General features: G+C 40.1%; 2 protein-coding genes across 2 annotated transcripts in view; one reads left to right on the forward strand and one right to left on the reverse strand.

Annotated features, from left to right (window-relative positions):
- The window catches only part of EMB2773 (PHD finger family protein), a 269,544-nt gene extending 249,608 nt beyond the window's left edge, over positions 1-19,936 (reverse strand). Inside the window, 1 exon segment of the mRNA XM_089374269.1 lies at positions 19,304-19,936. Within this exon segment, the coding sequence (XP_089230395.1) occupies positions 19,304-19,515 (212 nt within the window). The 5' untranslated portion in view covers positions 19,516-19,936.
- LOC149242518 (uncharacterized) lies at positions 3,289-4,558 on the forward strand. Its single transcript, XM_089461038.1, has 3 exons — positions 3,289-4,029; positions 4,190-4,346; positions 4,546-4,558. Exons 1-3 carry the CDS (start codon positions 3,390-3,392, stop codon positions 4,556-4,558), a joined length of 810 nt encoding a protein of 269 aa, XP_089317164.1. The 5' UTR covers positions 3,289-3,389.
- Positions 19,937-27,896: the final 7,960 nt, after the last annotated feature.

The raw sequence follows: 27,896 nt of genomic DNA on the forward strand, positions 1-27,896 counted from the left end.
TGTTGGCTAATTGAGCAATTTTCTAAGGACAAATATTTATTTATTTGACTTAGATCTAATCTTAGCCATTGATCCAAGTGTGTTAGGATTTAATCCTAGCCATCTATCACTTTGGAGATTGAGGGTCAGGGATTTTGCTCAATTTGAAATTATAGTAGAAGCCCACGGGAGAGGATGAAGACAATTGTTTTGGAGATATTTGAGCGGATTGAAGAAATCAGAAGGTGAGTAGCAAGGGACAACAAGGGTTTTTTGGAAGGGAAATTAGTGGAGGTCGAGATTTAGAGAGGCTGAATTTGTGGAGTGAGGCTGAGTTTGTAACCAGGGGCCATGTGGAGAAAGGGAGGTTGAATTCTTGTAGTGCGTAGGCCATGTAGGTGAGGGGGCCTAAATTCACAAGTGAAGGTCGAGAGATGATATTGTTGAGTTGATTCTAGAATCTAGAGGGGACTGAAATTTACTGGTGGACGTCGAGATCTACTAGGACCGAGTTGACTCCAGGGGGCAGAATTTCCTTGAGTCGAATTTCTCTTGGGCCGAAAATCCAGTGGGATTTTTTTAGGTTCTATTATTTTTGTCTTTTTATGTATTTATGAAGGTCATTTCTCCTTGTCAGGGGAGCCTTGAGTTTTCCAGAGAAGATTTAATGGAGGAGAATTTTTTTTTATTGGTTGTTGTGATTGATTTTCTGAATTTTCCACTGCAAAAGTACTAGACTATTTCTATTTTGTAGTTTTCATAATTTATTACAACATAGACTTAATTTGATGAGTTAAATATTTTCTATCACAAAATAATTACAAGAAACAAAAATCTGAACTTGGTACTTAGAAATTAACATGGTATCGGAGCACTAGAAACCATGAGGAAAAGAAGATCAATAGCACATTGGAGAAACTGGTAGCTCCATTAATTTGAGAATTCAAAACATGCAATATACATTAGGCATAATCGTTCTCGCTCCTCAGCTATCGCTGAACACGCGGAGAAAACTAAGCACCGTGTCTGCATTGAGGATTCCAAGGTCATTGCGATGATTGATCATTTCCAGCGTAGGAAGTTGAGAGAGGCCATTGAAATTGAGAAACAAGTGAAGAATCTCAGTAGGGACGATGGTTGGAAATTAATCAAGAGTTGGATTCCTGTCCTCTTTTTGTGAATAAATAATACAAAAAGAGGACAGGAATCCAACTCTTAATTAATTTCCAACCATCGTCCCTATTGAGATTCTTCACCTGTTTCTCATATATATATATATATATATATATATATATATATATATATATATATATTTTAAAGTATCTCCAATATTTTAAAGCTAATATAATAATAAAAGTTAAATTAAAATAATATTTTTTGTTCCCTTTTCTTCTCTTGTTTCTGTTTATAATTTGGTAATAGTATTAATTTAGTCATAATCTTTTTTTTTGTTCTTTCTATTTCTGAAAATTAATTTCCTTAGCCATATTAAAATTTTGATAATTTCTTATACATTGACCCACTGTTTTACGAAACGGCCGAGTTGAAACCGAAACGGCCGTTTCGGACCGTTTCACAAGCCAAAACATTGACCCGGCCCATGACCCGGCTCGGCTGACCGAGTCAGCTATGACTCGGCCGAGTCATCCAATGACTCGGCCGAGTCATAGCTGACTCGGTCAACCCGGCCGGGTCCGTATTGACTCGGCCGAGTCATGGAAAGGACGGCTGGACAGCGGTTTTTATAAAAAAAAAAATTCATTTTTTTGCTGATATTTGGTAAAGTTAAGTAGGGTTTGTGGATTCCAAAGGGTAATGGAATATTGTTAAATGCTTTTGGGGTCCATTTCCCCCTCCCAAACTCTATTTAAGACAGCCAAATGCTCTCATTTCACTCACAGCAGTCTTATGCATTTGAGTGAGAGTCTTCTTTGAGAGTTAGTGAGCAGTTCTTGAGCTTGTTTTGCAGCAGCAGTGAGGAGTCTTGGAGGAGCATTGTAGCTGGAGTGAGGAGCTTCTTGGGCAGCCATTTGGAGCAGCATTGAGGAGCTGATTCTTCGAGCAAGCTTGAGGAGGCAGTTTGTGCCTGGAGGTATTTTTTTCCACCTCTATAAATCTGTTTTTACTTAGTAAATTTTAGGTGCATATCAAGAAGCTTAGAGAGTGTTTTTAGTCAAATAAATGAACATTGAATCAATTTTTTTTTTTTTTTTTCATTTTCAGATTGTTTTCCTAGTCAAAAAATGGCACCTAGAGCAAAAGATCCTGCTTGGGCATATGTTGAAATGGTTGATAATGAGATGTGTTGCAAGTTTTGCCATAGGAAAATTAAGTCAGGTCCTGGGGGGATTCATAGGCTGAAACAACACTTGGCAGGGATTAAAGGCAATATTACTGCATGTGCCTCTGATCAAATTGGGGAGATTAGAAAGAATTTGCTGGAAAGCTTTGAAAAATTTAAAGAAGAAAAGACTAGGCAAAAAGAGATACAGGCTGAAATTGGGAGGAAGAGGGAGATACAAAGAATGATGGCTGCCAACCCCCACTATGAGTTTGAGGGTTCTTCCTCTATCCCTCAAACTGATGCATCAAACCCTTTCCGTTATGTTCCTCCCTCTTTTGCTTCTGTTCAAGATAAGGGAAAGGGTAGAATGAAGGGTGATGGGACTATCAAAAGTTTTTTCACTCACTCAGGCTCCTCTCCATCAGATGCACATGGTCCTGAAGTTAGTATTAGTAAAGGTCTTGCTCAGCCCACTTTAGATGACCATTGGAAGAAAGAATTGAGGGAGACTGCTTGTGACTACATAGCTAGATGGTGGTATGATGCTGATATCCCCTTTAATGCTGCTCGTTCACCATATTATGAGCCTATGTTTGAGGCCATACATGCTGCTGGAAAAGGCTTCAAAGGCCCTACTATGCAAGAGCTAAGGGGGTTTCGTTTGCAGAAAGAAATTCAATCAATTAATGAGTATTTGCAAGATTTCAAGGAATCATGGGCAAGAACAGGGTGTACCATCATGTCAGATGGATGGACTGATCAAAGAAACCGTACCATCATAAACTTTCTTGTCTTCTGCCCACAGGGAACCATGTTTTTAAAATCAGTTGATGCATCTAATAAGGTAAAAGATGGCCACTTGTTGTTTCAGCTATTGGATGAGGTTATTCAGGATGTGGGGGTGGCTAATGTTGTTCAAATCATCACAGACAATGCCTCTAACTATGTTCTTGCTGGTAGACTGTTAGAGGAAAAACACAAGACCATCTTTTGGACCCCATGCGTTGCACATTGCATAGACCTCATGCTTGAGGATATTGGAAAATTAGATTGGGTCAGAAACACTGTAGATAATGCCAAAAGCATAACAAAATTTATCTACAATCATACACTGGTTTTGAGTCTCATGAGGAAACACACTGGAGGCAAGGATATTATTAGGCCTGCCATCACTAGATTTGCTACACATTTTTTGACATTGCAATCTATGCTTTCCCAACATAGAAACTTGCAAAAGATGTTTTCCAGTGATGACTGGAATCAAAGCAGTTGGTCTAACAAACCAGAAGGCAGAGAATTGAAAAGGAAAGTCCATGATGAAACTTTTTGGAGAAAGGCAGCAGAGATTGTGAAGCTTGCTGAGCCACTAGTTAAGGTGTTGCGGTTGGTGGATGGGGAAAGGTTGGCTATGGGCTTCATTTATGAGGCTATGGATCAAGCAAAGAAGCAAATAAAGACAGCATACAAGGATAGAGTGGCAAAGTATGGGCCCATTTGGGCAATCATTGATGAAAGATGGAACAATCAACTCCATCGCCCTATACATGCAGCTGGGTATTTTTTGAACCCACGGTATCATTATAAAGCTAAGGAGTCAGGAGCTTTGAGGGGGGAGGTCAGAGATGGACTGGTTGATTGCATTGAGCGCATGGTCCCATCGGAGTCTGATCAGCTGCTGATACATCAGCAGGTCACATCCTTCAGCAATGCAACAGGTACCTTTGGGAAGAACCTAGCAAAGATTGCAAGAGAAGCAGATGAGCCAGGTAAACAAAAATTTCAATTTTCAATTTCTTAATGGTTTTACTTTTTTTATTAAAGTTTGTTAAATCATTTATAATTTGAAAGTTAGATATAATTTGTAATTTTGTTGAGCTTCAGCCTTCATCTAACTCATAATTCATTACACTCCTATGTTTTTTGCAGCACAATGGTGGGAGGCCTTTGGTGGCCAGTGCCCTGAATTGCAAAGGTTTGCAATTCGTATTTTGAGTCAAACTTGCAGTGCATCTGGGTGTGAGCGCAATTGGTCTGTCTTTGAGAGGATTCACACAAAGAAGAGAAACCGTTTGGAGCAAAAACGGTTGAATGATCTAGTTTTTGTCCAATACAACCTTCGCCTCAGACGGAACCAATTGCTGAACAAAAGACCTGATTCAGATCCCATTGTGTTGGAAGACATTGATCCAACATCAGATTGGGTAGTGGAGAGTCGTCTACCAGAGTTTGATCCTGATGAGGATCTTGAGATTGATCAACTTGATGTTGCACATCCACTGCAGCCTGTTCAGTTGAATGCAGATCCCGATCCACCAGCCTCAGTCTCACAGCCAGCTAGTAGGACTCCAGTTGTAGGTGCTTCGCCTTCCTCTGCTCAGCCACGACAGAAGCGCAGACGCATTTGTACTCTATCTCAGCTTGCATCTGCTGCACAGCCTAGTGGTACTGGCACCACTTCTACAGTTGCAGTTGGAGACGATGATGAGGAGGAGGAGCCATGGGGCCCCTTGTCTGACTCTGATGATGATGATCCAGAGATTGGTCGAGATGATCTTGGCTCCTCTGGCAGTAGCTACTAGCCTCCTTGGTTATTTGTATTTTGTTTTGACTCTTGAGTCTTTGATCATGTATGACAGACTACAGTTGACTATGTATTTACTATTGCCATTGGGTACCACCGTACCATTTTGATATAATGGATTGGTTCATGAGCCTACTTTGATCATATGTTGTCTTCCATGTATATTATAATGTTGTGTGTTTGGAAACTTGAATGAAAATCTTTAAAATTATGTTTAAAATATTTAAAATTATGTTTTTTTATAAAAAAAAAAATATTTAATGTATTTTTTACAACGACCGAGTCATTGAAATCGAGCCGGCCGAGTCATTACCGAGTCGGAGTCGATCCTCGGCCGAGTCCGAGTCCGAGTCCGAGTTGTAAAACACTGCATTGACCAAATTATTTATAATTTCTTATATATTGACCAAAAACTATCTGTTAATGTTAGTTTTGATTAAATAATATTATTATAATCCTAACGGCTAATTCTGGAACACGATGCCTCTCTGTTATTTAATCCTATTGATAAATCGGTTTTTTCACCTTGGTACTGAGGATGAACCGCATTAGTAGGTTTGAAATGTCGACCTTCAAACATTGCTGATGTGGTTTATCCGAAAGCTAGCTGCGAAAACGGCACAAAGGTTATAACAACAAAGCTCATTTAGCAGATTTATTTTTAGCAATGGTTTTGTGGCTAAAAGCTTGATTTGGACAAAATGATCTTGAGGCGGTTGAGATTTGAAGATCGGTTGGAAAAGACATCTATTGCTGATGTAGAGTTAGGTAAAGTGTGTTTCTTTACCATGTACTTTTGTAACTTACAATCTGACGGTCACGATATGTTCTATATATTCTAGACATGAAGTGATTCGACGGTTCATTCTCTACTCAGTATTACCGACCCTTGATTCGTGGCTTAACCCCCGATTGGTCCATGATCTCTATTTAAAGAGAATGGAGGGTCATTTGTAGGGTAACCGTTCATGAGAGAAGCTTATGTAAATTTCCATTCTTTTATTAATAAATTGCCTGAAGTGGCCACGTTGGCTCAGGCCGTGGTCTATTTCCCTCTCTAAGGGTTTTAACCACGTCAAAAATACTGAAGTATTGATCTGTGATCTGTTTGTGAGCGGTGTCCTTTGGTGTTCTGTTTGAGGAACTTACCCTGTAAATTCTTACATGGTATCGGAGCTATTTGAGGGTTGCATCCGTTGGTGATCCAAATCTGAAGCCTGTACAACTGCATCCGGCTGTCGTTTCCTAGATCTACTGTTTCTGACTGCATTTGGGTCGAGAGGACCGCTCTATTGTATTAGGAGCATCTGTTCCAGTGAGAAACCCCTTTCGTTTCACGCAAAAAGGTTTCCAGTAGCCCTAGCTACGTCATTTTAAAGATCTAGAGGTATGCAATGTTTATTTGTAGTTCTAGCTATTTATCTATCTGTTTATTTCTGTTTATTTAACCCTCTGTTTTTATTACCGAATCTATACTTTTCATTTCTGCGTATGCTCTTTGCCCTGCGACTCTGTGCGATCTGGGCAAATCAGAAACAGAAAGGAATGATTTTTCTCATGCGTATGCTCTTTTTCGCTGCGCCTTAGTGTGATCTCAGAAAATCAGAAACATTGAGGAAAATATTTAGTTTCCGGCTAAAGCTAGCTTCAAGCCATAAGGTTTTTTTTTTGTATGTCCGTGTTGGGTTTTGTAGCTTTTGTTTTGTAGACAAAAAGGGAGATTTTTCAAGTAAGCACGCACCCCAAAACTTCAGTGACTAAAAAAAACCCTTCTTCTTTTCCCAAAATTACTATCCTTTTAAACTAACTCACTTGGTCCAAAATTACTTTATGAGAATAGAGGTTTTGAGTTCAAGTCTTTCTTTTTGTTGAGTTACTTTTTCAAAAGTCACGTGTAATTTATCTTTTAAAGTTACTTTATGTGGAAGTGTTCTCACCCATTATAAAAAGTGAATCACTTATAATTCTAAAGTCTCTTTATCTTTTATTTAAGTTACAATTTAGTGGGTAGCTCATAAAGTACCAATGTAAAAGTGACTTTCACTTATTTATAAAAGTGAGTCACGTAAATTCTTTTTTTTGTTTTGTTTTATTTATTATTATTATTATTATTTATCTAAGTGAGCTAATTAGAATAAGTTTGGAGGGGGGGGGGGATTTTTTTTTAAGTATAACATTATCATTCATTTTTGCACATTCACGCACTTTGTCGGCATCTTCAACAACTTTTCTTCAAAAAGCCATAACTTCTTCATCCGGAAGCCATTTTCAGAGTCGGTTTTTTTTGAATCAGCCTAATTTTTCGAAATTTTTCCATTGGAACACTTAGTTTCAGCATCTACAACTTCAGTTTCTGCTAAAAATGGAAAGTCCATGCCAAGTTATTCTTGACAACACAAACTACTTCCAATGGTGATTTTACATTGTGGATTTACTTAGAAGTAAAGGACTTTACAGAATAGCCTCAGGCCAAGAAACCAAACCTCAAGATGAAAATAAGGCAGCCAAATGGGAAAATAGGCAAGATCAAGCACGTGGGTTGAGAGGGTTGTCTATTTCTCTAAACTTTAGATTCCATATCGCAAAACTTGATACTCTTAATCAAGCAATGAAACAACTCACCAAAGTTTCTGGAATTAAAAATGAAATTAGAGTCCATCAACTCAAAAATGAGTTTCTTACATTGGATCCCAATAATTTTTCTTCCATTGAAGATTTTTTGTCCAAGTTCAAGACCCTTAGACTTCTCTTGGAAGGTGAAGGAAGAAGATGGTAGCTTTATCTATTCCATTCTTACTAAGTTGGAACTAGCCTACTCTGTGTTTGTTTCTCAAGGACAAGACTACAAGTCCCCCTCTTTTGATGCCTTTTGTGATTCTTTAATAAGAGAACAAGAAAAGCTCTTATATCTTGGTCTTCTTAATCTTGGAAACTTTTTTAAGAAAGGCTTAGTCGCCCAGCATCAACCAAATTCAAAGAAAAATAAGAAGCAATGTCCTAAAAAGAATGGTCCTAAGCAATTTCAGTCTCAAAATGAAAAATCATTTCAACAAAATTACAAGGCAAATAAAAACAAAGGGAAGAACACGGAGATGACTACTTAGAATCCAAATGCTTTAAAAAGATGGAAGCCTTGGAAGCAACAATGAAGAAGCATAACATCCATTTGGAGCACTCTTCAACTTCAACTTCAACTTCCATCTTCAGGAATATCACTCACTGCATGTGGTTATCAAGCATCTCGGTCTGGTTATGCACTAAATATATATTCTTTTTCTCATTCTCAAGAGTGGCTCATTGATTCTGGAGCTTCTTATCACATGGCCAAAAACAAAGCCATGTTTTCTTCTTTAAATGATTGTAACACGAAAAATATATATGTTGGTGATGATAGATCTCTTAGTGTTGTTGGGACTGGAACTGTTCATCTAGACAATGGTCAATTTAATGATGTATTATGTGTTCCAACCTTATCCTGCAACCTTCTATCTGTATATCTGATAACTCATTCAGGTGAAGGTAAAATCGTTGAATTTTCACCTCACGATGTTGTAATTAAGGACCTAAGAGATCCTAGACAGATTTTAGCTACTGGCATTATTGATGATTCTACAAGGTTGTATAAGTTAACAACTTTGGGTCATCAAATCTTCCCTTAGTATTTGTTGCTCATAATGATGAAGTGAGCAAACATTGGCATGAGTGATTTGGTCACTTAAACTATCGCTCCCTTCAAAATCCATGTAAAGAAAATATGGTGACAGGTCTTCCAATGTCTTGCAGAGATGGTGTTTGTTCCCGATGTGTACTTGGAAAACATCATCGGGATAGTTTTGAAAAACGTGCCTCTTGGCACGCCTCAGCCCCTTTACAGCGTGTGCATAGTGATTTAGGTGGTCCACTTCTAGTTGTTTCATTCTCTGGCTACAAGTTTTTCTTAACTTCCATTGATGATTTCTCCAGACGCACTTGGGTATACTTTTTAAAACTCAAGAGTGAAGTATTTAACATGTTCTTGGCTTTTGTTGAAAACAATCTGGACATCAAATTCTTAAGCTAAGATCTGATAATGGCGGAGAACATGTTAACAACAAATTCATCAACTTTTGCACTGAGAATGGAATTCAAATGCAATATACTGTTCCATATACTCCACAACAAAATGGTGTAGCTGAAAGGAAGAATCACACCTTAAAGGAAATGGCTAATTGTATGCTTCAACCTAAAGGACTTAGTCTTAATTTTTGGGTAGAAGCAATTAACTGTGCAAATTACATAGTAAATCACACTCTTACTAAGGTTTTGAAGTATATTACTCTAGAAGAAGCATGGAGCTCAATTAAACGAGATGTAAGTCAGTTTCATGTTTTTGGAAGTGGAGCATGGGCCCATATTCCAAATGAGAAACATAAAGCTTTAGAACCTAAGACTGAAAAATGTATTTTGGTTGGATATTCTGAAGATGTCAAAGGATATAGACTTATTCCACTTATGTCCAAAAATGTTATCATTAGAAGAGATGTAAAGTTTGCTGAAAATATATCGGCCTACGAGCCTAGTTCGACGGATGTGCCACCTCTCTCTATCCCTTCTACTTCTGAAAATATTTCTTCTTCAAATGATGACAGCGAGGATGACAATCCTTCCCCGCCTTCTCAAGATCCTCCTTCAGCTCCTTAGCTTCCAAAATGGCTCTGTGCTACTCGGGATGCTGTCGATGCTCTTGCCGGTGATCCTACTGATGAACGACGTACACGTTCTCAGTTCGATAGAGCCTCTTCTTTACTAGCTCAAGCTTCAGCGAATTATGATCCTGACACCTTTGCAGAAGCTCCAGGCCATCGAGATTGGGACGCAACGATGAATGAACAATATCATTCATTATTGGCAAATGATACATGGGACCTTGTTCGTCTTCCAAAGGGACGAAAACTTGTGAGATGCAAATGGGTTTACAGAACGAAGTATGGACCAGATGGAAAAGTTGATAAACATAAAGCTCGTCTTGTTGTTAAGGGTTTTTTACAAGTTGAAGGCATTGACTATGAAAATTAAATGGTGGCTTTCGTTCAAATGACTATTTTGTTCAATTGACTATTGCATCCTCAAAATGACTGTTGTGTTGGCTCTTATCACTCGACTATGGCAGGTTTTTTTCTTTCTCTGGCAGCGTTTTCAACATAATCCCGACTCCACGAGCTCTAATACCACTTGTCAGATTCTTAGGAATACACATAGAAGAAATAATACAGAGAAGCAAAATCACTGGAAGGGAAACTGAAACGAATACAAAACAAGAACACAAATGATTTACATGGTAAAACCTTGACAGAGTATCAAGGAAACCTCCACGGGGCAAGGGATTGGAAATCTTTATCAATCAAGAATGATTCTCCATGATATAAGCCTCTCGGGCCACTCAATTAATATGGGTTTTTTCCTCCGTTACATAACTCCTTCTCGTTATGAATCCCTTAATTACATTTTGTTGTCAAATTTCACCATGTAGTTAGCAGAAGATAATGACATGTTTATGCAATGAGCACAAAGCAACTTAGGGATAGAGTATATCCATGTGCAATGATTGTTGAGGTGAATCTAACAATGTATGCACTTCTATCTCTACTTGGATAGGAGCTTATTTTGACATCGACAACCCCTTCAATATCCCTGCAAAGGTACCTTTAGTGATGTTTTCACCTTATTTATTATGCATATACTCCAAATACTATTATTGTTAGTACTTCATTAGTTTGCCTCAATCTTTGTAGTTCATATGATAACAAATATGTGCTTTAATTTTTTAAGGCACATTCAATCCATTATGAATTCCAAAGCATTTACTTGGCACAGCAAGTTTTTGTTAGTTCTACATATATAATACAGAGAAGGGGAATCTAAGCTTGTTATATAATGCCTTTTCCTTCCACAAAATGAATTTGACAATGTATTTCGTGTTTTAGTTTTTCTTTTTCTTTTTTTTCAAGCATATATGGGGAAAATTTGATTGCTAGAGAGGAAACAGCAAACTTCTTTTTGAAAACAAATAATATGCTTTATCCACATCATATGGTATAAGTATTTGCTTAATGAATGATAATGTTGAGAAAGCATGGAAAATAAAATACTCACTTGATTGGAAAAAGAAATTGTCAAAGCATGTAACATGGAATAGTTGTGATCCTCGAAATTTGGAAAGTGGTAATTGGTTGGAGGTGAACGGCGATGGTGGAACCCTAGCTAGGGTTTTCTGCAGATCCTCGGGCCATGGCGGTTAGTAGGTATGGATTCCGGTTTTTTGTGTAAATGGTCGGCATAGTCGCGGCATCTCTCTCGGGTTTCTCGGGTCTTGGTTTCTACCTGCGGTCCCCCCTGTGTGCTCCATGTCACACTGACCCACCTCCTCTTCCCGCGAACGGACCCCGAATCGAACCCCGTCTCTGCCTCGCTACCGACAGTTTAGGATGGGGGACGAGGAGCTTGTCGATTACGAAGCGGACCCCATGCCGCATCAAGCCATCTGGGCACATTCAAGGACGCCGCAAATGCTGCCGCGGAGCGTTGCTCTTGGTTTATCGACAGGTGCTCCGTCTCATTTGCCACACTTGTCCGCTTCCAAGAAAAACAAAGCTCCGGCACTATCCCCCGTGGATTCCTCACCCCTCGTCTGCCCACCCCTCTCCCCTGCGACGGCTCATCTCCTGGGCTCCTGCTTTCTCAGCTCCCCTCTCCCTGACGCTCCCCTGCAGTATCACGCTCGACCTGCTTCAACACCGCCCCCTCCGCTTTCGCTCCCTCCGCCCCCACCTCCATCGAGCTCTCACTCTCCATCCGTCTCATTTATGCCGCTGGCGCATCATCACCCCATCCATCCCTCTGCTTCGCTCATCCCGGGAACCAGTTACACTCCCCCCCGCACCCCAATTCTCTCCGGGGCTTTCAACACTCCATCTCTGCCGGTGCGCTCCGCTGCTTCCGCCCAGCACAGCACCTCGGACCCGTGCTGCAATTCTCTGAGGGGTTTTCCTTTCGGCAGACGCTCTGAAAAGGTATCGCATGGCCGCTGCCACCGCTCCATAGACCCGGACTATATCATCAACATCGGGCCGGAAGCTCCTCTTCCGGACGTCATGGAAGCCGCCAACAAGGTTCTGGTTGGCAGAGTTCGGGGCCGAACTTACACTGCGGCGCGACTCAAACTTTGGGTGGAAGAGATTTGGGGTCCCTACTTCAAGGAACTTCCTGAGGTAATGGTGCTCACTAGAGGCTGGTTCGCTCTCCATTTTCAGAAGCCGGCTTACACACAGTGGGTTCTTTCCCAATTTTGGCACATTGAGCTCGCCCCGGTCCTACTCAAGCGGTGGGATCCCCTCTTTGATCCTGAACGTGAAAAATTGGGTGAAGGGCCCATTTGGGTGCGCCTTCCTGGGCTACCATGGCAATTCTGGAACCTGTACACCTTCAAACTAATTGGGGACACTCTTGGTACCTATCTGGAGCACGACAGGTCTTATGAGCAGACTGGAAATAGGACTATGGCTCGAATCCTAGTACATATGGATATCAGGCCCGGATTGGTGGAGAAAATTACTCTGCATCATAATCACGTTTCACGCAAACAGCCTCTAGATTACGAAGGAGTTCCTTACCGTTGTCGCAGGTGCCACAAAGTTGGCCACCTCTACAAGGATTGCCCTTTGATCTTGAAGGTGAATACCGAGGAAGCAAAGGGTCTTCGTCAACCGGTCACTGAAATTCATCATGATGGAGATAACATCCCTATGGAACAGACACAGAATCAACAAGAGAACCCTCCCATGAAGAAAGGGGACAGCGCTTCAAAAGCTGCTCGCAGGAAGGACTTGGCTGCATCTGGACCGCCGAAGACACGCTCAAAGACTGCTGTAAATGCTTCTCAACCTGCGGCGACTGCTCTTTCTCGTCCAGGTAATGATTCCATTCCCACTTTCTCTCAGTCTCTTTCTATGAACATGCTTTCATTCGTTCATTCATCTGTTCAAGAGCCTCAATCTGTTAATGTGTCCCTCCCCTCCATTCTCTGTACCATTGCCCCCCCTCCACCCACCTTCTCTACCACCCCTCCCTCACACAATCTGATCATGGGTGGCTCGGACACCCCATCCTCTCCGGGTGCATCCGGCTCACACCACTACCATCTTAGACCTCGAGCTCGCCCCCGCACCTTGGGTCTGGGATCATCCCCTGGTCGCCATCTTAAGCAGAAGCGTGGTAGACCCTCTCAATTATCTTCGGCAAAGCTAAATGCCGTTGCTGATGTCGCCATGGGGCGACAGGTTACAATTGAACGGGCACTTAGAGCTATCGAGCCCATGACCTGTGGTGACCCATGATCTGGCTCTCTTTCAACTGCAGGGGATTAGCCAACCCCAAAAAGCGTGTGGCTCTGAAGAGACTTCTTCTGGTCTCTCGATGTGATATCATTTTCCTCCAAGAAACTCTTTGCTCGGCTGAGGCGGCAGTGCGTTGCTTGCAATCCCTGCTCCCTGGATGGTCTCTGCACGGACTGGATGCGTGTGGGAGATCTGGTGGACTCCTCATTGGTATCAACCCTCGGAATCGTAAGCCCATCTCGGCCTGGGGGGGCAGAGGTTTTCTTGGTATGGACATTATCCTAGGTGATCTGGGTTTACCAATCAGAATTATCAATATCTATGGGCCAAACCAGAATCGACTCCCCTTCTGGCATGAATTTCTCAATGGTGGACACATTACTCAGCATGCTATATTGGGGGGGGATTTCAATTTCTCTTTAGGAGCTGGAGAGTCCTGGGGTCATAATGCCCAATGTGATCCCATAGCGGATCAAATGCAGTTGCTCCTCGACTCTCACCATATTGTAGACATTCCCATGAACAAGAAGCTACCTACCTGGCACAATCAACGCACTGGTGAGGCTGCTCTGGGGCGGCGTCTGGACAGGTTTATGATACATCAGGAGCTCATTCAGATCTGCCCCCTTTACAGACAATGGGTGGGCTCAGGGGGGATATCTGACCACCATCTGATATTTCTTCAGATCAGTCAGCATAACTCGAAGCCACGGTCCCCTTTTAAATTCTTTGCAGGGTATCTCAAAGAACCGGATTATATCAAGATGGTCTCGGACTTCTGGGCAACTCAGCCCCCTCTACGGGAACAGAGAAAAGCTTCTGACTTTTGTGAGAGACTCAGAAAACTCACAGGCTTAACCGAGCACTGGGCGAAATCAAAGAGGCACAGGGATGAACAGACTCTGCAAGATACTGAAGCACAGATAGCCTTATTAATTGATGAGAAGGGGACGGGATATCTCTCGGAATCCTCCAAAACCTCTCTTCAACAACTGCTTGAGAAAAAAGCAAAAATACTACAAGAAAAGGAGGAGCAGTGGAGACTTAAAAGCAGAGCCATTTGGCTCAAAGAAGGGGACTGTAATACAAAATTCTTTCATAACATGGCTAATGGCAGAAAGGCTTCAAATACCATTTGGAGGCTACCAAAGGAATCAGGCGGTTGGGCTACCACACACCAGCAACTGGCAGTTTTAGGGGTTTCACATTTCAAGAGGCTCTTTACGGCTCCGAATGATATAAACCTTCCAGATATCATTAGAGTTGCAGAAAAATTCCCTCGGTTCGTTGGTCAGGATGATATTGGAGACCTTACAAATCCTGTCTCTGCACAGGAACTTGAAAGTACACTAAAATGGTTCAAGAGAGACAAGAGCCCAGGACCGGATGGCTGGCCTGTCGAATTTTACCTAGCCTTCTTTGAACTTCTGGGAGAGGATCTTTTAGCTGTGGTTGAGGAAAGCCGGATCTCGGGGCACATCCACCCTCCTATGAACCAAACCTTCATTGCCTTGATTCCCAAATCCGATGATCCCACTTCCTTCAATGATTTTCGGCCTATATCCCTCTGTAACTGCCTCTACAAAATTATTGCCAAGATTATTGCAAATCGCATCAAGCCGATTCTCTCCTCCCACATATCCGCTGAACAATTTGCTTTTCTACAAAACCGCCATATTCAAGAAGCTATTGGTGCTGCCCAGGAAACATTACATTCCATTAAGTTGAAGAACCTAAAGGGTGTTTCCTTAAAAATTGACCTCTCAAAGGCTTTTGATAAGGTTAACTGGCTATATCTGAAAATGTTACTTACCCATCTGGGCTTTCCTCATATGTTTATTAATTGGATCATGGGATGTGTACCCTCGGTCTCGTTTGCCATCCTCATAAATGGCGCAGCTTCTGATCGCTTCTACATCAACAGAGGAATCCGGCAAGGATGTCCACTCTCTCCACTACTCTTTCTTATAGTTATGGAGGGCCTGAGTAGACTTATTGCGGATGCAAAACGGAATGGGGAGCTGTGCGGCCTCAAGATCACTGATCAATTCTCCATTACACACTTATTATTCGTAGACGACATTCTTATCTTCCTCAATGGCAGCATCAGAGATAGCACTGCTCTATATCACATTCTCCTTCTCTTCTGTAAAGCCACGGGCATGGAGATTAACAGGGACAAGTCCACCAGATCTTTGACGAGATGTACACAACAGGAAATTCAATTGGCTGAACAATTTTTCCCATATCTGGAAAATAACCTATTAGATGGCATCAAATATCTTGGATTCAGGTTAAGGCCGGATGGATATAAATCGGAACATTGGGCTTGGCTGGTCAACAAAATTGAAAAAAGGATCACAGGCTGGCACCATCGTTTTCTGTCAAAAGCAGGCAGATTACAGTTGATCAAATCTGTACTAGAGGCCACACCTGTTTATTGGATGTCCCTCACATGGATTCCAAAGGGCATCCTTCAAAAAATACAACAACTCTGCTACAGATTCCTGTGGAATGGAAATAAAAAGGGTAAGGTTTTTGCTTGGACAAGATGGTCTCTTGTATCCATGCCTAAGAAATGGGGTGGATGGGGACTTAAATCCCTCTCTGAATTTGCTCAAGCCTTAACAGCAAAGCAGGGCTAGTCTCTACTTAAGTTGGATAGTTTATGGGCTGAAGTCATTCATTATAAATACATCTGGCCAGCCACCATCATTGATTGGCTCCGCAGACCTGCATGGAACCAACAGAGTGTCTCTGCCTTTTGGAGAGCTACCCTAAAAGCAATGCCTCTCATCAAGGATACCTGTTATGGAAAATTGGTAATGGTTCTCAAGTTCGTATTGGGCTTGACCCATGGACCGGATCTGGGAACGCTCATCTCTTGCTTGACGACCTTATCCGACACCTCAACATTAGGGGCATCAAATATCTGGCACAGGTTGGTGATCCTCACAGATCCACCATTTTCACTCAGGCATGGGTCACGGATCCACAGTGGCATCTGACGGACGAATGGTCTGATATTTGGCAAAGATACACACAGGCTCTCACAGAATCTCATATCAAGTTACGTGAGTTGGATGAAGAACTTATATGGGCGCCGACCAAATCTGGTTCTTATGCTCCTAAGTTGGGCTACTTAAAGCTCATTGAAGACAGAGAGCCTGAATCTCTCAATAGCTGGTGGTCGGATATCTGGCAGCTACATGCTCAGCCTAGGACCAGACTCTTAATGTGGAATATTTTGGCAAATAAAATTCCTACTGGGGACAACCTTAAAAAAAGAGCTTTTGTGGGTCCGAACTGGTGTGTTCTTTGCAGAAAGGCGGAGGAGTCTACAACACATCTCTTTCTTACTTGCGAGACCACTATCACGATATGGCAGCAGGTTACCCAGGCCCTCAATATTCCCACTGTCTGGCATGCTAATGACATACAAGCTGCCTGGATGCACTGGTGGACTGTCGTATCCTCGGAAAAGGCTAGAAATCTACCTTTAGTTGTGTCCTGGTATATCTGGATCAATCGCAACAATATCATCTTCGAGCAGAGCAGGGTCAACTGGCAGCTCATTCCGCCCTCCATTTGTGCAGCCTACTCAGAAATCCCTTTTGAGTCGAAACCAAATCCACCCAGAAATATAATTCCCGAAATCATCAACAGGGATATGCCTTGGGCCTATTTTGATGGGGCCGCATCGGATCTCGGTTGTGGCGGGGGTATTCTTTTTCATGTCAATAATACTCATTATTTCCACCTGAGATTGGGACTCGGGCGGGGTACCAATAATCATGCTGAGCTTATTACTCTGAGACATCTTCTATTTTTTGCACTATCTAAAAATTATCGACAAATACAAATATTTGGAGACTCAAAGATAGTGATTGACTGGGCCAATAATAAATCCGTCTGTCATACTTATTCTTTGAAACATATCTTGGAAGAAATTGTTTTTCTCAAAACATTTTTTGACCGGATCACTGTTTCTCATATCTACAGGGAAAGAAATTCAACTACTGACCGGCTCTCGAAAGAAGCGGCGGATCGGCCTCTAGGTGATTGGATGATCGAAGAATACAGTCCAGTTGGGATGCACAGGGTTTATCACCGTCCATACATTGATGGTCTCCAACAAGGGGGCGGCCTCCCCAACTGAAGATTTTGGATATACAGAAATTTTGTGTACATATCGGCATTGCCTGACCGTTACTGTTTTATTTTTGTTCCTAGTACATGACCGGAGGTTATACCTCACTCTTTATATTCTCTACAGAACTCTAAGTTATTTTGCTGTTTATACTGTATGGATACAGCCCCTTCGTATCCAAGAGACACATACTGTTTAGTTTTTTGTAACATCTCAGAACTGTGGACAATACCACACTTTCGCATATGCCTCGGCATCAACAACATGTAATCACTATTATTTACTCCTTAATAGAAATTACGAACTCTATTTTCCCCGGAAAAAAAACATGGAATAGTTGTCAGATGCTCTAGGCACTTGTGAAATGTAACTATTTTCCTTCTTTCATGTTACAATTCTTTCCTAGGCAAAAAAAAATAGTTGTTGGGTGAAAAGAAAATTCGTAAAACATAGCTCATAGATTTCACCATGAGTCAATCCCCACCAGAAAAGACTCTGTTTTCAACACTAGTTAGTCAAGAATCAAGATGATACTTACCACTACATCTCCATCTCTCAAAGCCCAACATTCTTACCCTTAGGCACCACATTTGGCAAAATATCTTGGAAGCTTTTTAAATTAACCAAATCTCAATCACTAAGGATAAATTCACCAATGAGGGCTAATGTTGACAAAGCACACAACATAGAATAATTGTTTGATTTAAAAAGGAAAAAATTGCCAAAGCAAGTGACATGGAATAGTTATTGGATGAAAGAAAATTTTGTAAAACATAGCTCATAAATTTCACCATGAATTGAAATTTGATCCACAGCTAGAAAGACTTTGTTTTCATGGTCATGATGATACTTTCCACTACAACTCCATGTCTCAATTCCTAATATTCCTAACGTTGGCAAATTTGAAAAAGTGTTTTAGAAAATCTTGAAATTCATCGAACCTCAATCACTGGCGTTTTAACTCAACACTGAAATTAGTGTTCATAAAGCACGGAGCATAGATAGTTGTATAAATAGTGTAGGACTTATTAAAAATAAATAAATCCAAAGCATGTGACAAAGTAGTTGTTGGATAAAAGAATTTTGTAAAAATTAGTTCATAAATATTACCGTAAGTTCATCCCAGGCTGAAAAGGCTTTGTTTTCGTGCTAGTTAAGTCCAGATGACACTTTCCACTACAACTCGATGTCTCAATACCTGGTATTTGCCTTTAGTCACCAATTTTGGTGAAATATTCGAAATTTTCAAAGTTCGCTGAAACGCCGGGATTAAAATTACCAAATTTGGCAAATTAATCGCCAACAATCAGATTGAATCTAATCGATGCAGCTAGGAGAATTTCTTTAAAAGAACCGTTAAAATGTCGTTAAAATCTTTTTCGTTGTCCTTAAAAAAAAAATGTGGGGAGCGGAGCAGACATATACGTTATTTCAATCACGATTTTTAGTTTGATATTAAAAATAGTTCTGTTTGTTTTTAATTTGAAAAATGAAATGATAGCAAAATTAGCTTCATTCGCATTTTACACCATTTTTTTCTAAATTACATTGTCGCCGAATTCGATCACGACCGTAAATCAGATGACTGGGTTCCTTGCCCACTAAAAAACTTTTTCCTGCCCATTTTGTACATTCTGACTAGAAGGTGGCTATTCAATTAGTTTCTTTATGCCATATTTGTATCATGTAGGACCTCTGAGGTGCTCCGGTATCGATTTTCTTACTTCGTTGATTGCTTCCATTGCAAACTTAATTTTACATTCCACGCAGTTTCACCAATCTCTAGAGAATTCCATGAAAAGAATATGCCAAATTCAACAGAATTGAAACAATTCCTACAAATTTGCATTTAGACAATTCCGCTTCCATTTTAATTATGCTCACAAAGAAAACACAAAATTTAACCAAAAACCTAATAAAATTATAAATATACGTACAAGTAGCTAATGTCCGTAATTTTCAGCAACTCTGCTATTTTCCCGGCCTGTGATAGCACGGCCGAGCTGTTGCCTGCACCGGCGTTCACATCTTCGAACAAAGAAATATCCTGGCTGCTGGCTCCTAAGTATATCGGCAAATTTGGCAACGGCAAACACGGCGCAACCTCCGAATACGTAGTATTCGACAGCCTATACGTATTCGTATTCATGATCAGAAGATTTCGCCTCTCTAAAAAGCCCTGGTTCGAGCTCAACGTATATCGTACATCGTTCTGCCGTATTCCATGAGCGCTTCCTTCACTGAGGGTTTCCCGTGGTTGAAAAACTTCTTCTGGAAGCGCTGAGAAAAGCCTGAGCACAAGAAGCCCTAGATGCGTCTAAATTTAGGTCCTGAGACTCGAATTGACTGCAGTTTTTGCCGAATCCGCCAAATTCGGGGTCGATTCGGCGAGATTTGGATGCGGCTGTTCATAATTTGGAACGTACGAGGCCTCCCGCCATGAAAAATTGGCAAAATGGAGGGGGAAAATGCATGTATGGCGGAGATCGAAGGGAGCTAGGGTATGACCGCCTGAGAATGAGTTCGACGCATCTCTCAGTGATCCGTCAATGCGAAAATAAGACATTTTGATACGAAAGTAGAGTAAAGCGCCTCCGAGAGGGAAACTCATATTTTTAATTTGTTTTTATTTTTAGATTTTGTTTTTCTAAATGTTTTAATATTTTTTTTATTTGTTTGTTTCTTTCAGATTTTATTTTCCTAAATGTTTTTAATTTTGTTTTTCCGATATAATGATTAGAGTAAACGGGAGTGCGATTTTTGAGAAAAATGGAAATGTGTAAGGTGTACGAATCCGCAATCATTATTTTTTAAGGGATTTTAAACGGTGATTGAATTTGTCTTTTGTGTCCTCAAAATCGGTTTAGCATGGGGTAGGATTCACTAATTACTTAACATCGATGATACTAAAAACCATGTCAATTTGTATGTAGGATATGTGTCATAATTATCCAAGTTTATGGAACAGTGTTTATTTATTCATATGGTCACAATGTTATATTATGTTTTTTAGGTGATGTTTGTCTTGGTGAGATACCTATATTGAGAGTAATGAAATACTACATATAATTGGTTTTTACTTGAGTAGGATTATAGCAATTAAGTTTATATAGAATATATAATATTATATAAAATGTTTAATTTATATATATAAATTATTTAAAATTTAATAAAATATTATTTTTTGGATAATAATTTGAAATTATTATTGTAATTTTTTCATAATACAAAATTATGTGTATAGTTATTTCAAAGATAAGTAATAGGTTGTAATATTATTAATGGGTAAAGTTGTTTTGATAATTATTTCCTTTAATGGTCATGTAAGAAATTTGGCAAAAGATTTTCTGTAAATTATTCTACCAATACACACATTGTGTATGTAGTTGTCATGTAGCTATAGAGTGTTGAATGTTCCATCATTACACACATAGTGTATGTAGTTACCGGGTATTTGCTAGCAAGTAGCATAAATATTGCCAAGTTGGTAATCACGTATCTACTGATCAGCAACATAAATATCGTCAATGTGGTAATTGCGTATCTATCAAAGGGAAGCATAAATATTGTCAGTGTGGTGAGTAGTTTTAGAGATATCCAACAATATTACCTACCTACCTTGACAGGTTTCATTAGCCCTAAAGCATTCTAACCAAGATATGTACACTAGAACTCCCAACTCTTGACGTTGTTTAAGTTGAAGCATATTTTTAGGGGTGGCGGGAGCGTCGTGGGTGATCTTTCGCCTTGAAAAATAAGAATTTTGGTATGCTTGGGGTCTTGATAATGCCTTTACAATGTGGCAAAGACCTATGCTCTCTACCAAGGATAAAAGCAAATTGTAAACCTTAGAATCGAAGAGATGATTGTCATTGGAGATTCGACAAACATAATTTATCATTTGTCTTTCGAGACCTTCCCTTCGGACTTAAAAATTAAATCAAATTTTTAAATGAATTTTCCATCTGTATCGAGCCATCGTAAAGAACCAATGCTTCCACATTATGAGAAGCAATAACATTAAGGTTAACTAAGTGGAAAATTTGGGGGTCAAGCTTAACAAGGGTGAAATCAGGTGGCAAGGGAGGAGGGACTTTGATCCACTCCCTTAATCTTTAATTAAGACTATGTATCACTTGATTTATAAATGGTGGCCCCCTCTCTTCAGCATGAGGAGATTTGTAGCCACTTCAAGCAAAGCCAAATATGTTTTAATTATGTATGAAAGTGAGTCATACGGTCGATCTCCCCACCACTTGGATATTGATTCCTTGAGGCACTTCAGCTTGAAGTAGACAAGTGTGATTAGTGAAGTAATTGAGATAATGATTGTGCAGTACTTGGAGGATTCAACACCCAAGAGTAGGAATTTAAGATTGGCTTAGAATGTAGTTTGTTTTAGGCTAAGAAATGGTCATGTCATGATCCATCTCACAAGAGTCAGTATATCAAAGTTTAATGACCCTAAGTAGAGAGTGATTCGGCCCAACTCTGTTCCATCAGATTGTCAATCAATTCAATTAATATAGCTATGAAGGTGGTTTGTTTTTGCAATAAGTTTGGAGTTTCTCGTTATATCTAAGCAGCAGCCTGACTGGGTTGGTGCAAGTGTGCATTCGATTGTCTACTCTTTCTTCCATGAGATAGGGCCAAGGCATACCTCTCGGTGCTCTTTGTTGGTGCATAATGTTCTCTAATTCGTCTTAATCCCTCACCTTGTCATAGTCTTGAATTTGGTGGTGTAGATTGACATTCTCTACACCTGTGTATATTATCGGTGGTGGTCAATGGTCTCTGAGTTTGGTATTAAGCTTGTTGTTTTGATCACGATCGTTACAATGGGTGTTGGGCCTCAGTGTTTTTCTATGCAATCTAGGGTGAATATGTTTCGTTGTGTGTGAAACTTCTAAAGTCTAAAGGAGAGAATGGTGATTGGACTACTAGGAGGAAGAAATGTTTTTTTTTCATTTATTTGTAATAATTGGGGGTAAAGCTTTGTTTAGTTATAAGGAGGAGTTCCAAAAGTCTCCTTCCATTTCTCTCATGTGGGTTGTCTATATAGTTTCTACCTCTTGCTCAGTTGTCACCTTTAGGTAACTAGTTTGATTGGTTTTATCTCATGGGGTCAAGGGAGCTCATTTTATTCCTTATCAATTAGTTCTCTTGGGAGAGGTAGATATATTTTGTTTTCACTTGTGATGGGTGGTGCTCCATACAATGGAATCTCTAGTCATAAGTGCCATGTCATCGTCATTTGGGTCATCCCTTCTGTCACCCGAAGAGTTGCAATTAGTTTCACCAACCTAAAATTTATGTCAATTGACAAATTGGGCTTGGCCCTCATCTTGCTTGTCGTATTATGATCTGAAATTGGAGGAGAACTTCTCCTTCCTAAAAATTGACCGTCCTTTGACGCTTTGCAAGTAAAAATGTGTCTTATGAAAAAAAAACAAGGTTTATGGTCTCTTCAAGTGTAACAGTGCCTCCCCTCATATTTACCTATTTTCATTGGCTTACTCGGGGTAAAAATGAGATGAGGAGCTATTATGACTAGACTTGACCTCCTGGGTGACCTTAAGGAAGAGGAACGACAAAAACCCACAACACAAACCTTCTATACGTACTATAGGACTCCTAGAAGTCTCCCCAGTCATCCGCATGACCAATCCCTGGATCCCATTGAGTTTTAGACCATTAAACCCCTAGACGCTCCCTTGATATGGACATGGGTTGGGGTGGTCTAGTCACTCCCACAGAAAGGCATGGGTGTGTTTGGGGACTTTTCTCCTCGTACCTATGTCTGTGACTCTAGGATTTATGTAGAATTTTCACTGTAGATCACCTGATATATGAAAATGTCCTAAAGCATAATACTAGATCTACTTCTACCATAAACTTTGTGGAAGCTTAAACAGATATGAGCATCATCAAGCATGAACAGATATAACTGAGAATGAGAAGTAATCAACCCTAACACATAAGATATATCACTGGGGAAAGCACCAGCCTAAAACCCCAACTCTGTATTATCATACAAGTGGAAATCTTGTTCAAGTTACAAAAAGAATTAGCTCTCAAGCTATCCTACTCTCTCTGTAATCAAATAATATAGCTCACAGACTAAATAGACATAGAATATATCTTCCTCAAGCCCTCCAAGCCTCCTATTTTCTTGCGCAGTTTTGATCAGGGTCCAATGATATCACATGTGTGAATTGGCCTCATCACGCTCACTGTAACCTCAGGTCCAACTGCGCAATCCTCAAGGAATAATATTCCTTCTGCATGCAAGGAATATTCACAATGGAATATTCTTGCAACTGATAGTACATTGTCCCTCCACCTAATCTCAACTAGGTCTCTGACTGAACTAACATGCATGAGTTATCCATGAGTGAATACTCAATTATCTGAAATATAGTAGTTACATGCATGCAAGCATTAACTAACTATACTCTCATTAATTTAACAAACTGTTAAATTAATCTAACTGGACTTGACTCAGTTAATTGAGCCAACTAATTACAACTCATCCTTATCTCGTTACTTGATGGATAAATCCCTCAATCAAAGGAGAAATTGTTGCATGTCCTCACATAGACTTCAAGTTTGATTTTCCTTAACTAATTAACTCAAGATGAATTAATTAATTAATTTCAAACTACTATTAATATCAAATTCGAATTTTACTTCCTATGTTTAGTCCAGGGACTAACTAAAATAAGAAGGGATTTCGAAATGCTATTTTTAGAAAAGCTATTTTTAGCACTTTCGCTTTTCACCCATTGTTGCTAAGATCACCAATGGTTGAACTGCTATTTATAGTCGGGCTATTTATAGCAGTGTTATTTTTAACATTTTCTATTTTTAGCATTTCTTGTTGCACTTTTCAAAAATTTATGCCACTTTTCAAGCCCATAATCCATGTCACTGCCCAGAAACCCTTATAACTTTTAGAATCCATAATTTACATGACAACAAGACTCGCAAGCCAAAAACTAGCTCCAAGACTAGGCCTGACCATCCCCTACCGGGACTGACATTTTGTCACACACTTGGCATCAATGCAATCTACAAGATAGAGCATAAATGACTGATAACTCATATGATATTTGACAAGAAGGATCACCACCCTCTTCCCTTAACTGTTTTGACATCAATTAGGTCTTGCATCCATTATCCTTTCAATTACAAGTAAATACATGAAATAACCATGACTATAACTAGTCATATAACCATGCTTATAACCAACATTAAACCATGTAAATAACAATGAGATAACAACAATTAAGGCCAAATAATAACAAGTTGAAAATCAAGAGCAATAACTAACCAAGTTCGGGACTTCCACATACCACCCGACCATAAACATGGTTGAACCAATCTTTCTTTCATCCAGTCATCCCTGTGCCATATTCCAAGCATGTATGTGGGATCTCATGGATAAACCAATCCAAAACAACAACCAAAAGAATCCATAGTTTAAACCACCTCCACCCTCACCAAATTGTGATCTCACCAAAAACGACACAAATATCACAAAACCAAACTGAGCTTGGAATGCCTCTGGACTCCATCACTATCCTTGAGGAATTTTCCATCTCCTTGTCTCTCAGCCTTTACCGCAATCCACATCAAATCGCTAGGCCCTAAACTGAGACTCTTCCCTTGGGATTTACCGTCTATCCTACTCAAACTGGTCAAGGGATTCCTATGCCTTTGGAAATTTTTTTGAGACCACCTCTGCCCTGAATTTTGAAACCATCCAGCAATTCCAAAGCTCAAAACCGAGAAAACAATCCCATCACACCATGCCTATCCAAAAAAAGGTAAGGCAAGGTTGAAAACCACTATCATAACCCGACAAGACCAGGCCATTGACAGCCAAAGAACCAAACACCAACATGCAAAGCCATGCATGTCAAAACCAGCTAGGAAATCACACATGCAATATGTTACTTGCAACTATTCATGTTGAAGCTGCTTGATCCTGCTCTTCCTTGCTTTCTCTTTGCTTTCATTTTTTTTCCTTGTCCTTCCTTTACTTGCTTTTCCCTTCCTTGCTCCAAAGCTTGAATTCTCCAAGAAAACTCTTAGTGTCCAAGAGTGTGAGAGAGAGAATAATGAGAGAGCTCCAAAACTGAATTGACAAAAGGCTCCAAACTAATCCTCATAAGCCTTTTTATTAATGAGGCCTCTATTTTCTTTATTTTCAATTATTTTCCTTCAATTTCATCCTCACATGCAACATGTGAATTTTCACCTTCCTTTCCTCCTATTTTCCTTTATTTTCATAAATAAATGTGCCAACATACCTTTTTGCATTTTTAATGCTTAGTCATTGCCTTTGTCAATTTCCCCTAGCCATAAACACATCCAGTGATGCCCACTAGGATATCTTTGCCCAACATTCAACTTTGAATACATGTCCCTTAACTATGGCCTTATTTTTCCTTTATTAACTTGCATTACATGAAATTTTAACCAGGGGTTGTTACAAACCCCTCCCCCTTGGGGAACACCATCCTCAATGTTAAACCACACCAAGACCTCAGCAAAACCGTTCAAAAACAAACATATTGTCCATGGATATTTATAACTTAGCTCATTGCAGTATTTACAATGAATGACTTACTTAAAAGCAAAACATCATGACAACGTGACAAGATAACAACCATACTGCTTATTGGAGCTTTATAACTTAGCTCATGGTAATATCTACATTCATATACATATGTACATATACCAAAACATCAACAAAACATATACCAAACATCGTACCAAAATTGCTTTGCCTCCACCGACAAACAAAGAAGGATACGTGGCTCGCATCTGACCCGTCATCTCTCATGTAGCTTCCTCAAGCCCAAAGTGCTTCCACTGCATTTTAACTTTATCTATGGCTATGATCCTGAGCATGAGTTGCTTTCACTGCAATATGCACCGAGGCTCTGCCTGGAATTCTCCTTCTTACTCCACCTACAATAATAACCAATAAATAACATGATCAACATACTTTATATACATATTAAGCAATGAAACATGGAAAACATCATGGACTTTCACTGTTGAAGGCAGTGCAAGTCGATAAGCCACTGGTCCAATCCTCTCAAGGATCTCAGAAGGCCCGCAATACCATGGTGCCAACTTGGCACATGATCCAATCCTCAAAGAGCTCTTCTTGGGCTTGATGTGCAAATAAGCATGCTCCCCAACCTAAAACTCCTTGAATTCCTTGACATGGTCTACATAAATCTTTTTTCTATCCTGTGTTTCCATTAGATTCTTCTTTATAACCTTCATTTCTTGTTCCATGTCTGCCATCATATCCAATCCAATAAGTACCTTGTTCACTGGATCACTCTAGATGATGGGAGTATTACAACTTTGCCCATACAGTGCCTCGAAAGGACTCATCTTCAATGACTCCTTATAACCATTGTTATATGCAAACTCAATCAATGGAAAATACTCCTCCCATCTTCTCTGTTGGTGCATCACGTACACCCTCAGCATGTCCTCCAAGATCCTGTTGACCCTTTTTGTTTATCCATTTGTCTATGAATGATAGGTTGTACTGAAGGCCAAATATGTACCCAAACCTACAAATAGCTCCTTCCAAAACTTGGAAATGAACTTTGCATCCTTGTCTGACACAATATTCGTCATAACACTATGTAATCTCCCAATCTCCTTGATGAAAACCTGTGCCACCTCACTAGTTGAATATGTAGTCTTCACTGGAATGAAGTGAGCTACCTTGCTCAACCTGTTGACCACGACCATAATAGAATCATGTTGTCTCATTGTCCTCGAAAGACCTGTAATGAAATCCATGGAAATGACCTCCCATTTCCATTCCAGAATCATAATAGGTTGTAGTAGACCACCTGGATGCTTACATTTTGCCTTTACCTACTGACAATCCAAACATCTAGCCATGAACTCTGCCACTTCCTTCTTCAGATTCAGCCAATAGTAGAACTTCTTCACTGTTGTCAACGTCTTCTGATATCTTGGGTGACCCGAGTATGGCTTGACGTGAAACTCCCTCAAGATAAGCTTCTTGAGCTCACTGCAATCTGGCACATAGATCCTATCCCTAAATCTCACCAAACCATTTTTCGTGAGACAATAGTCTGCATCATGATCACCTGTACCTATACATGTACCTGGAATTGTACATGTACTCTGTTGTAACATGTGCATAACCTCCATATACCTGTCATTTTGTTGTCCTGCCTGCAAGATCCAATCTTGTAAATCTATCCCATAAGAACTCATAATTGCTATATGATTCACATGTACCTTCCTGCTAAGAGAATTTGCAACCCGGTTCTCCTTTCCCTTAATGTATCTAATCTCGAAGTCAAACTCACTAAGGGTAGCCAACCATCTAGCTTCCCTGTCATTTAGATTCAGTTGGTCAAACATGTATCTCAACCCATTGTGATCCCTCATCAATAGAAATCTCCTGCGAAGAAGATAATGCCTCCACGTCTTCAAGGCATGACTAATAGTTGTCAACTC

Source organism: Pinus tabuliformis, chromosome 8 (genome assembly GCF_031772625.1).
Source record: "Pinus tabuliformis cultivar Carrire ecotype Pingquan chromosome 8, CPIR1, whole genome shotgun sequence".
NCBI lineage: Eukaryota > Viridiplantae > Streptophyta > Pinopsida > Pinales > Pinaceae > Pinus > Pinus tabuliformis.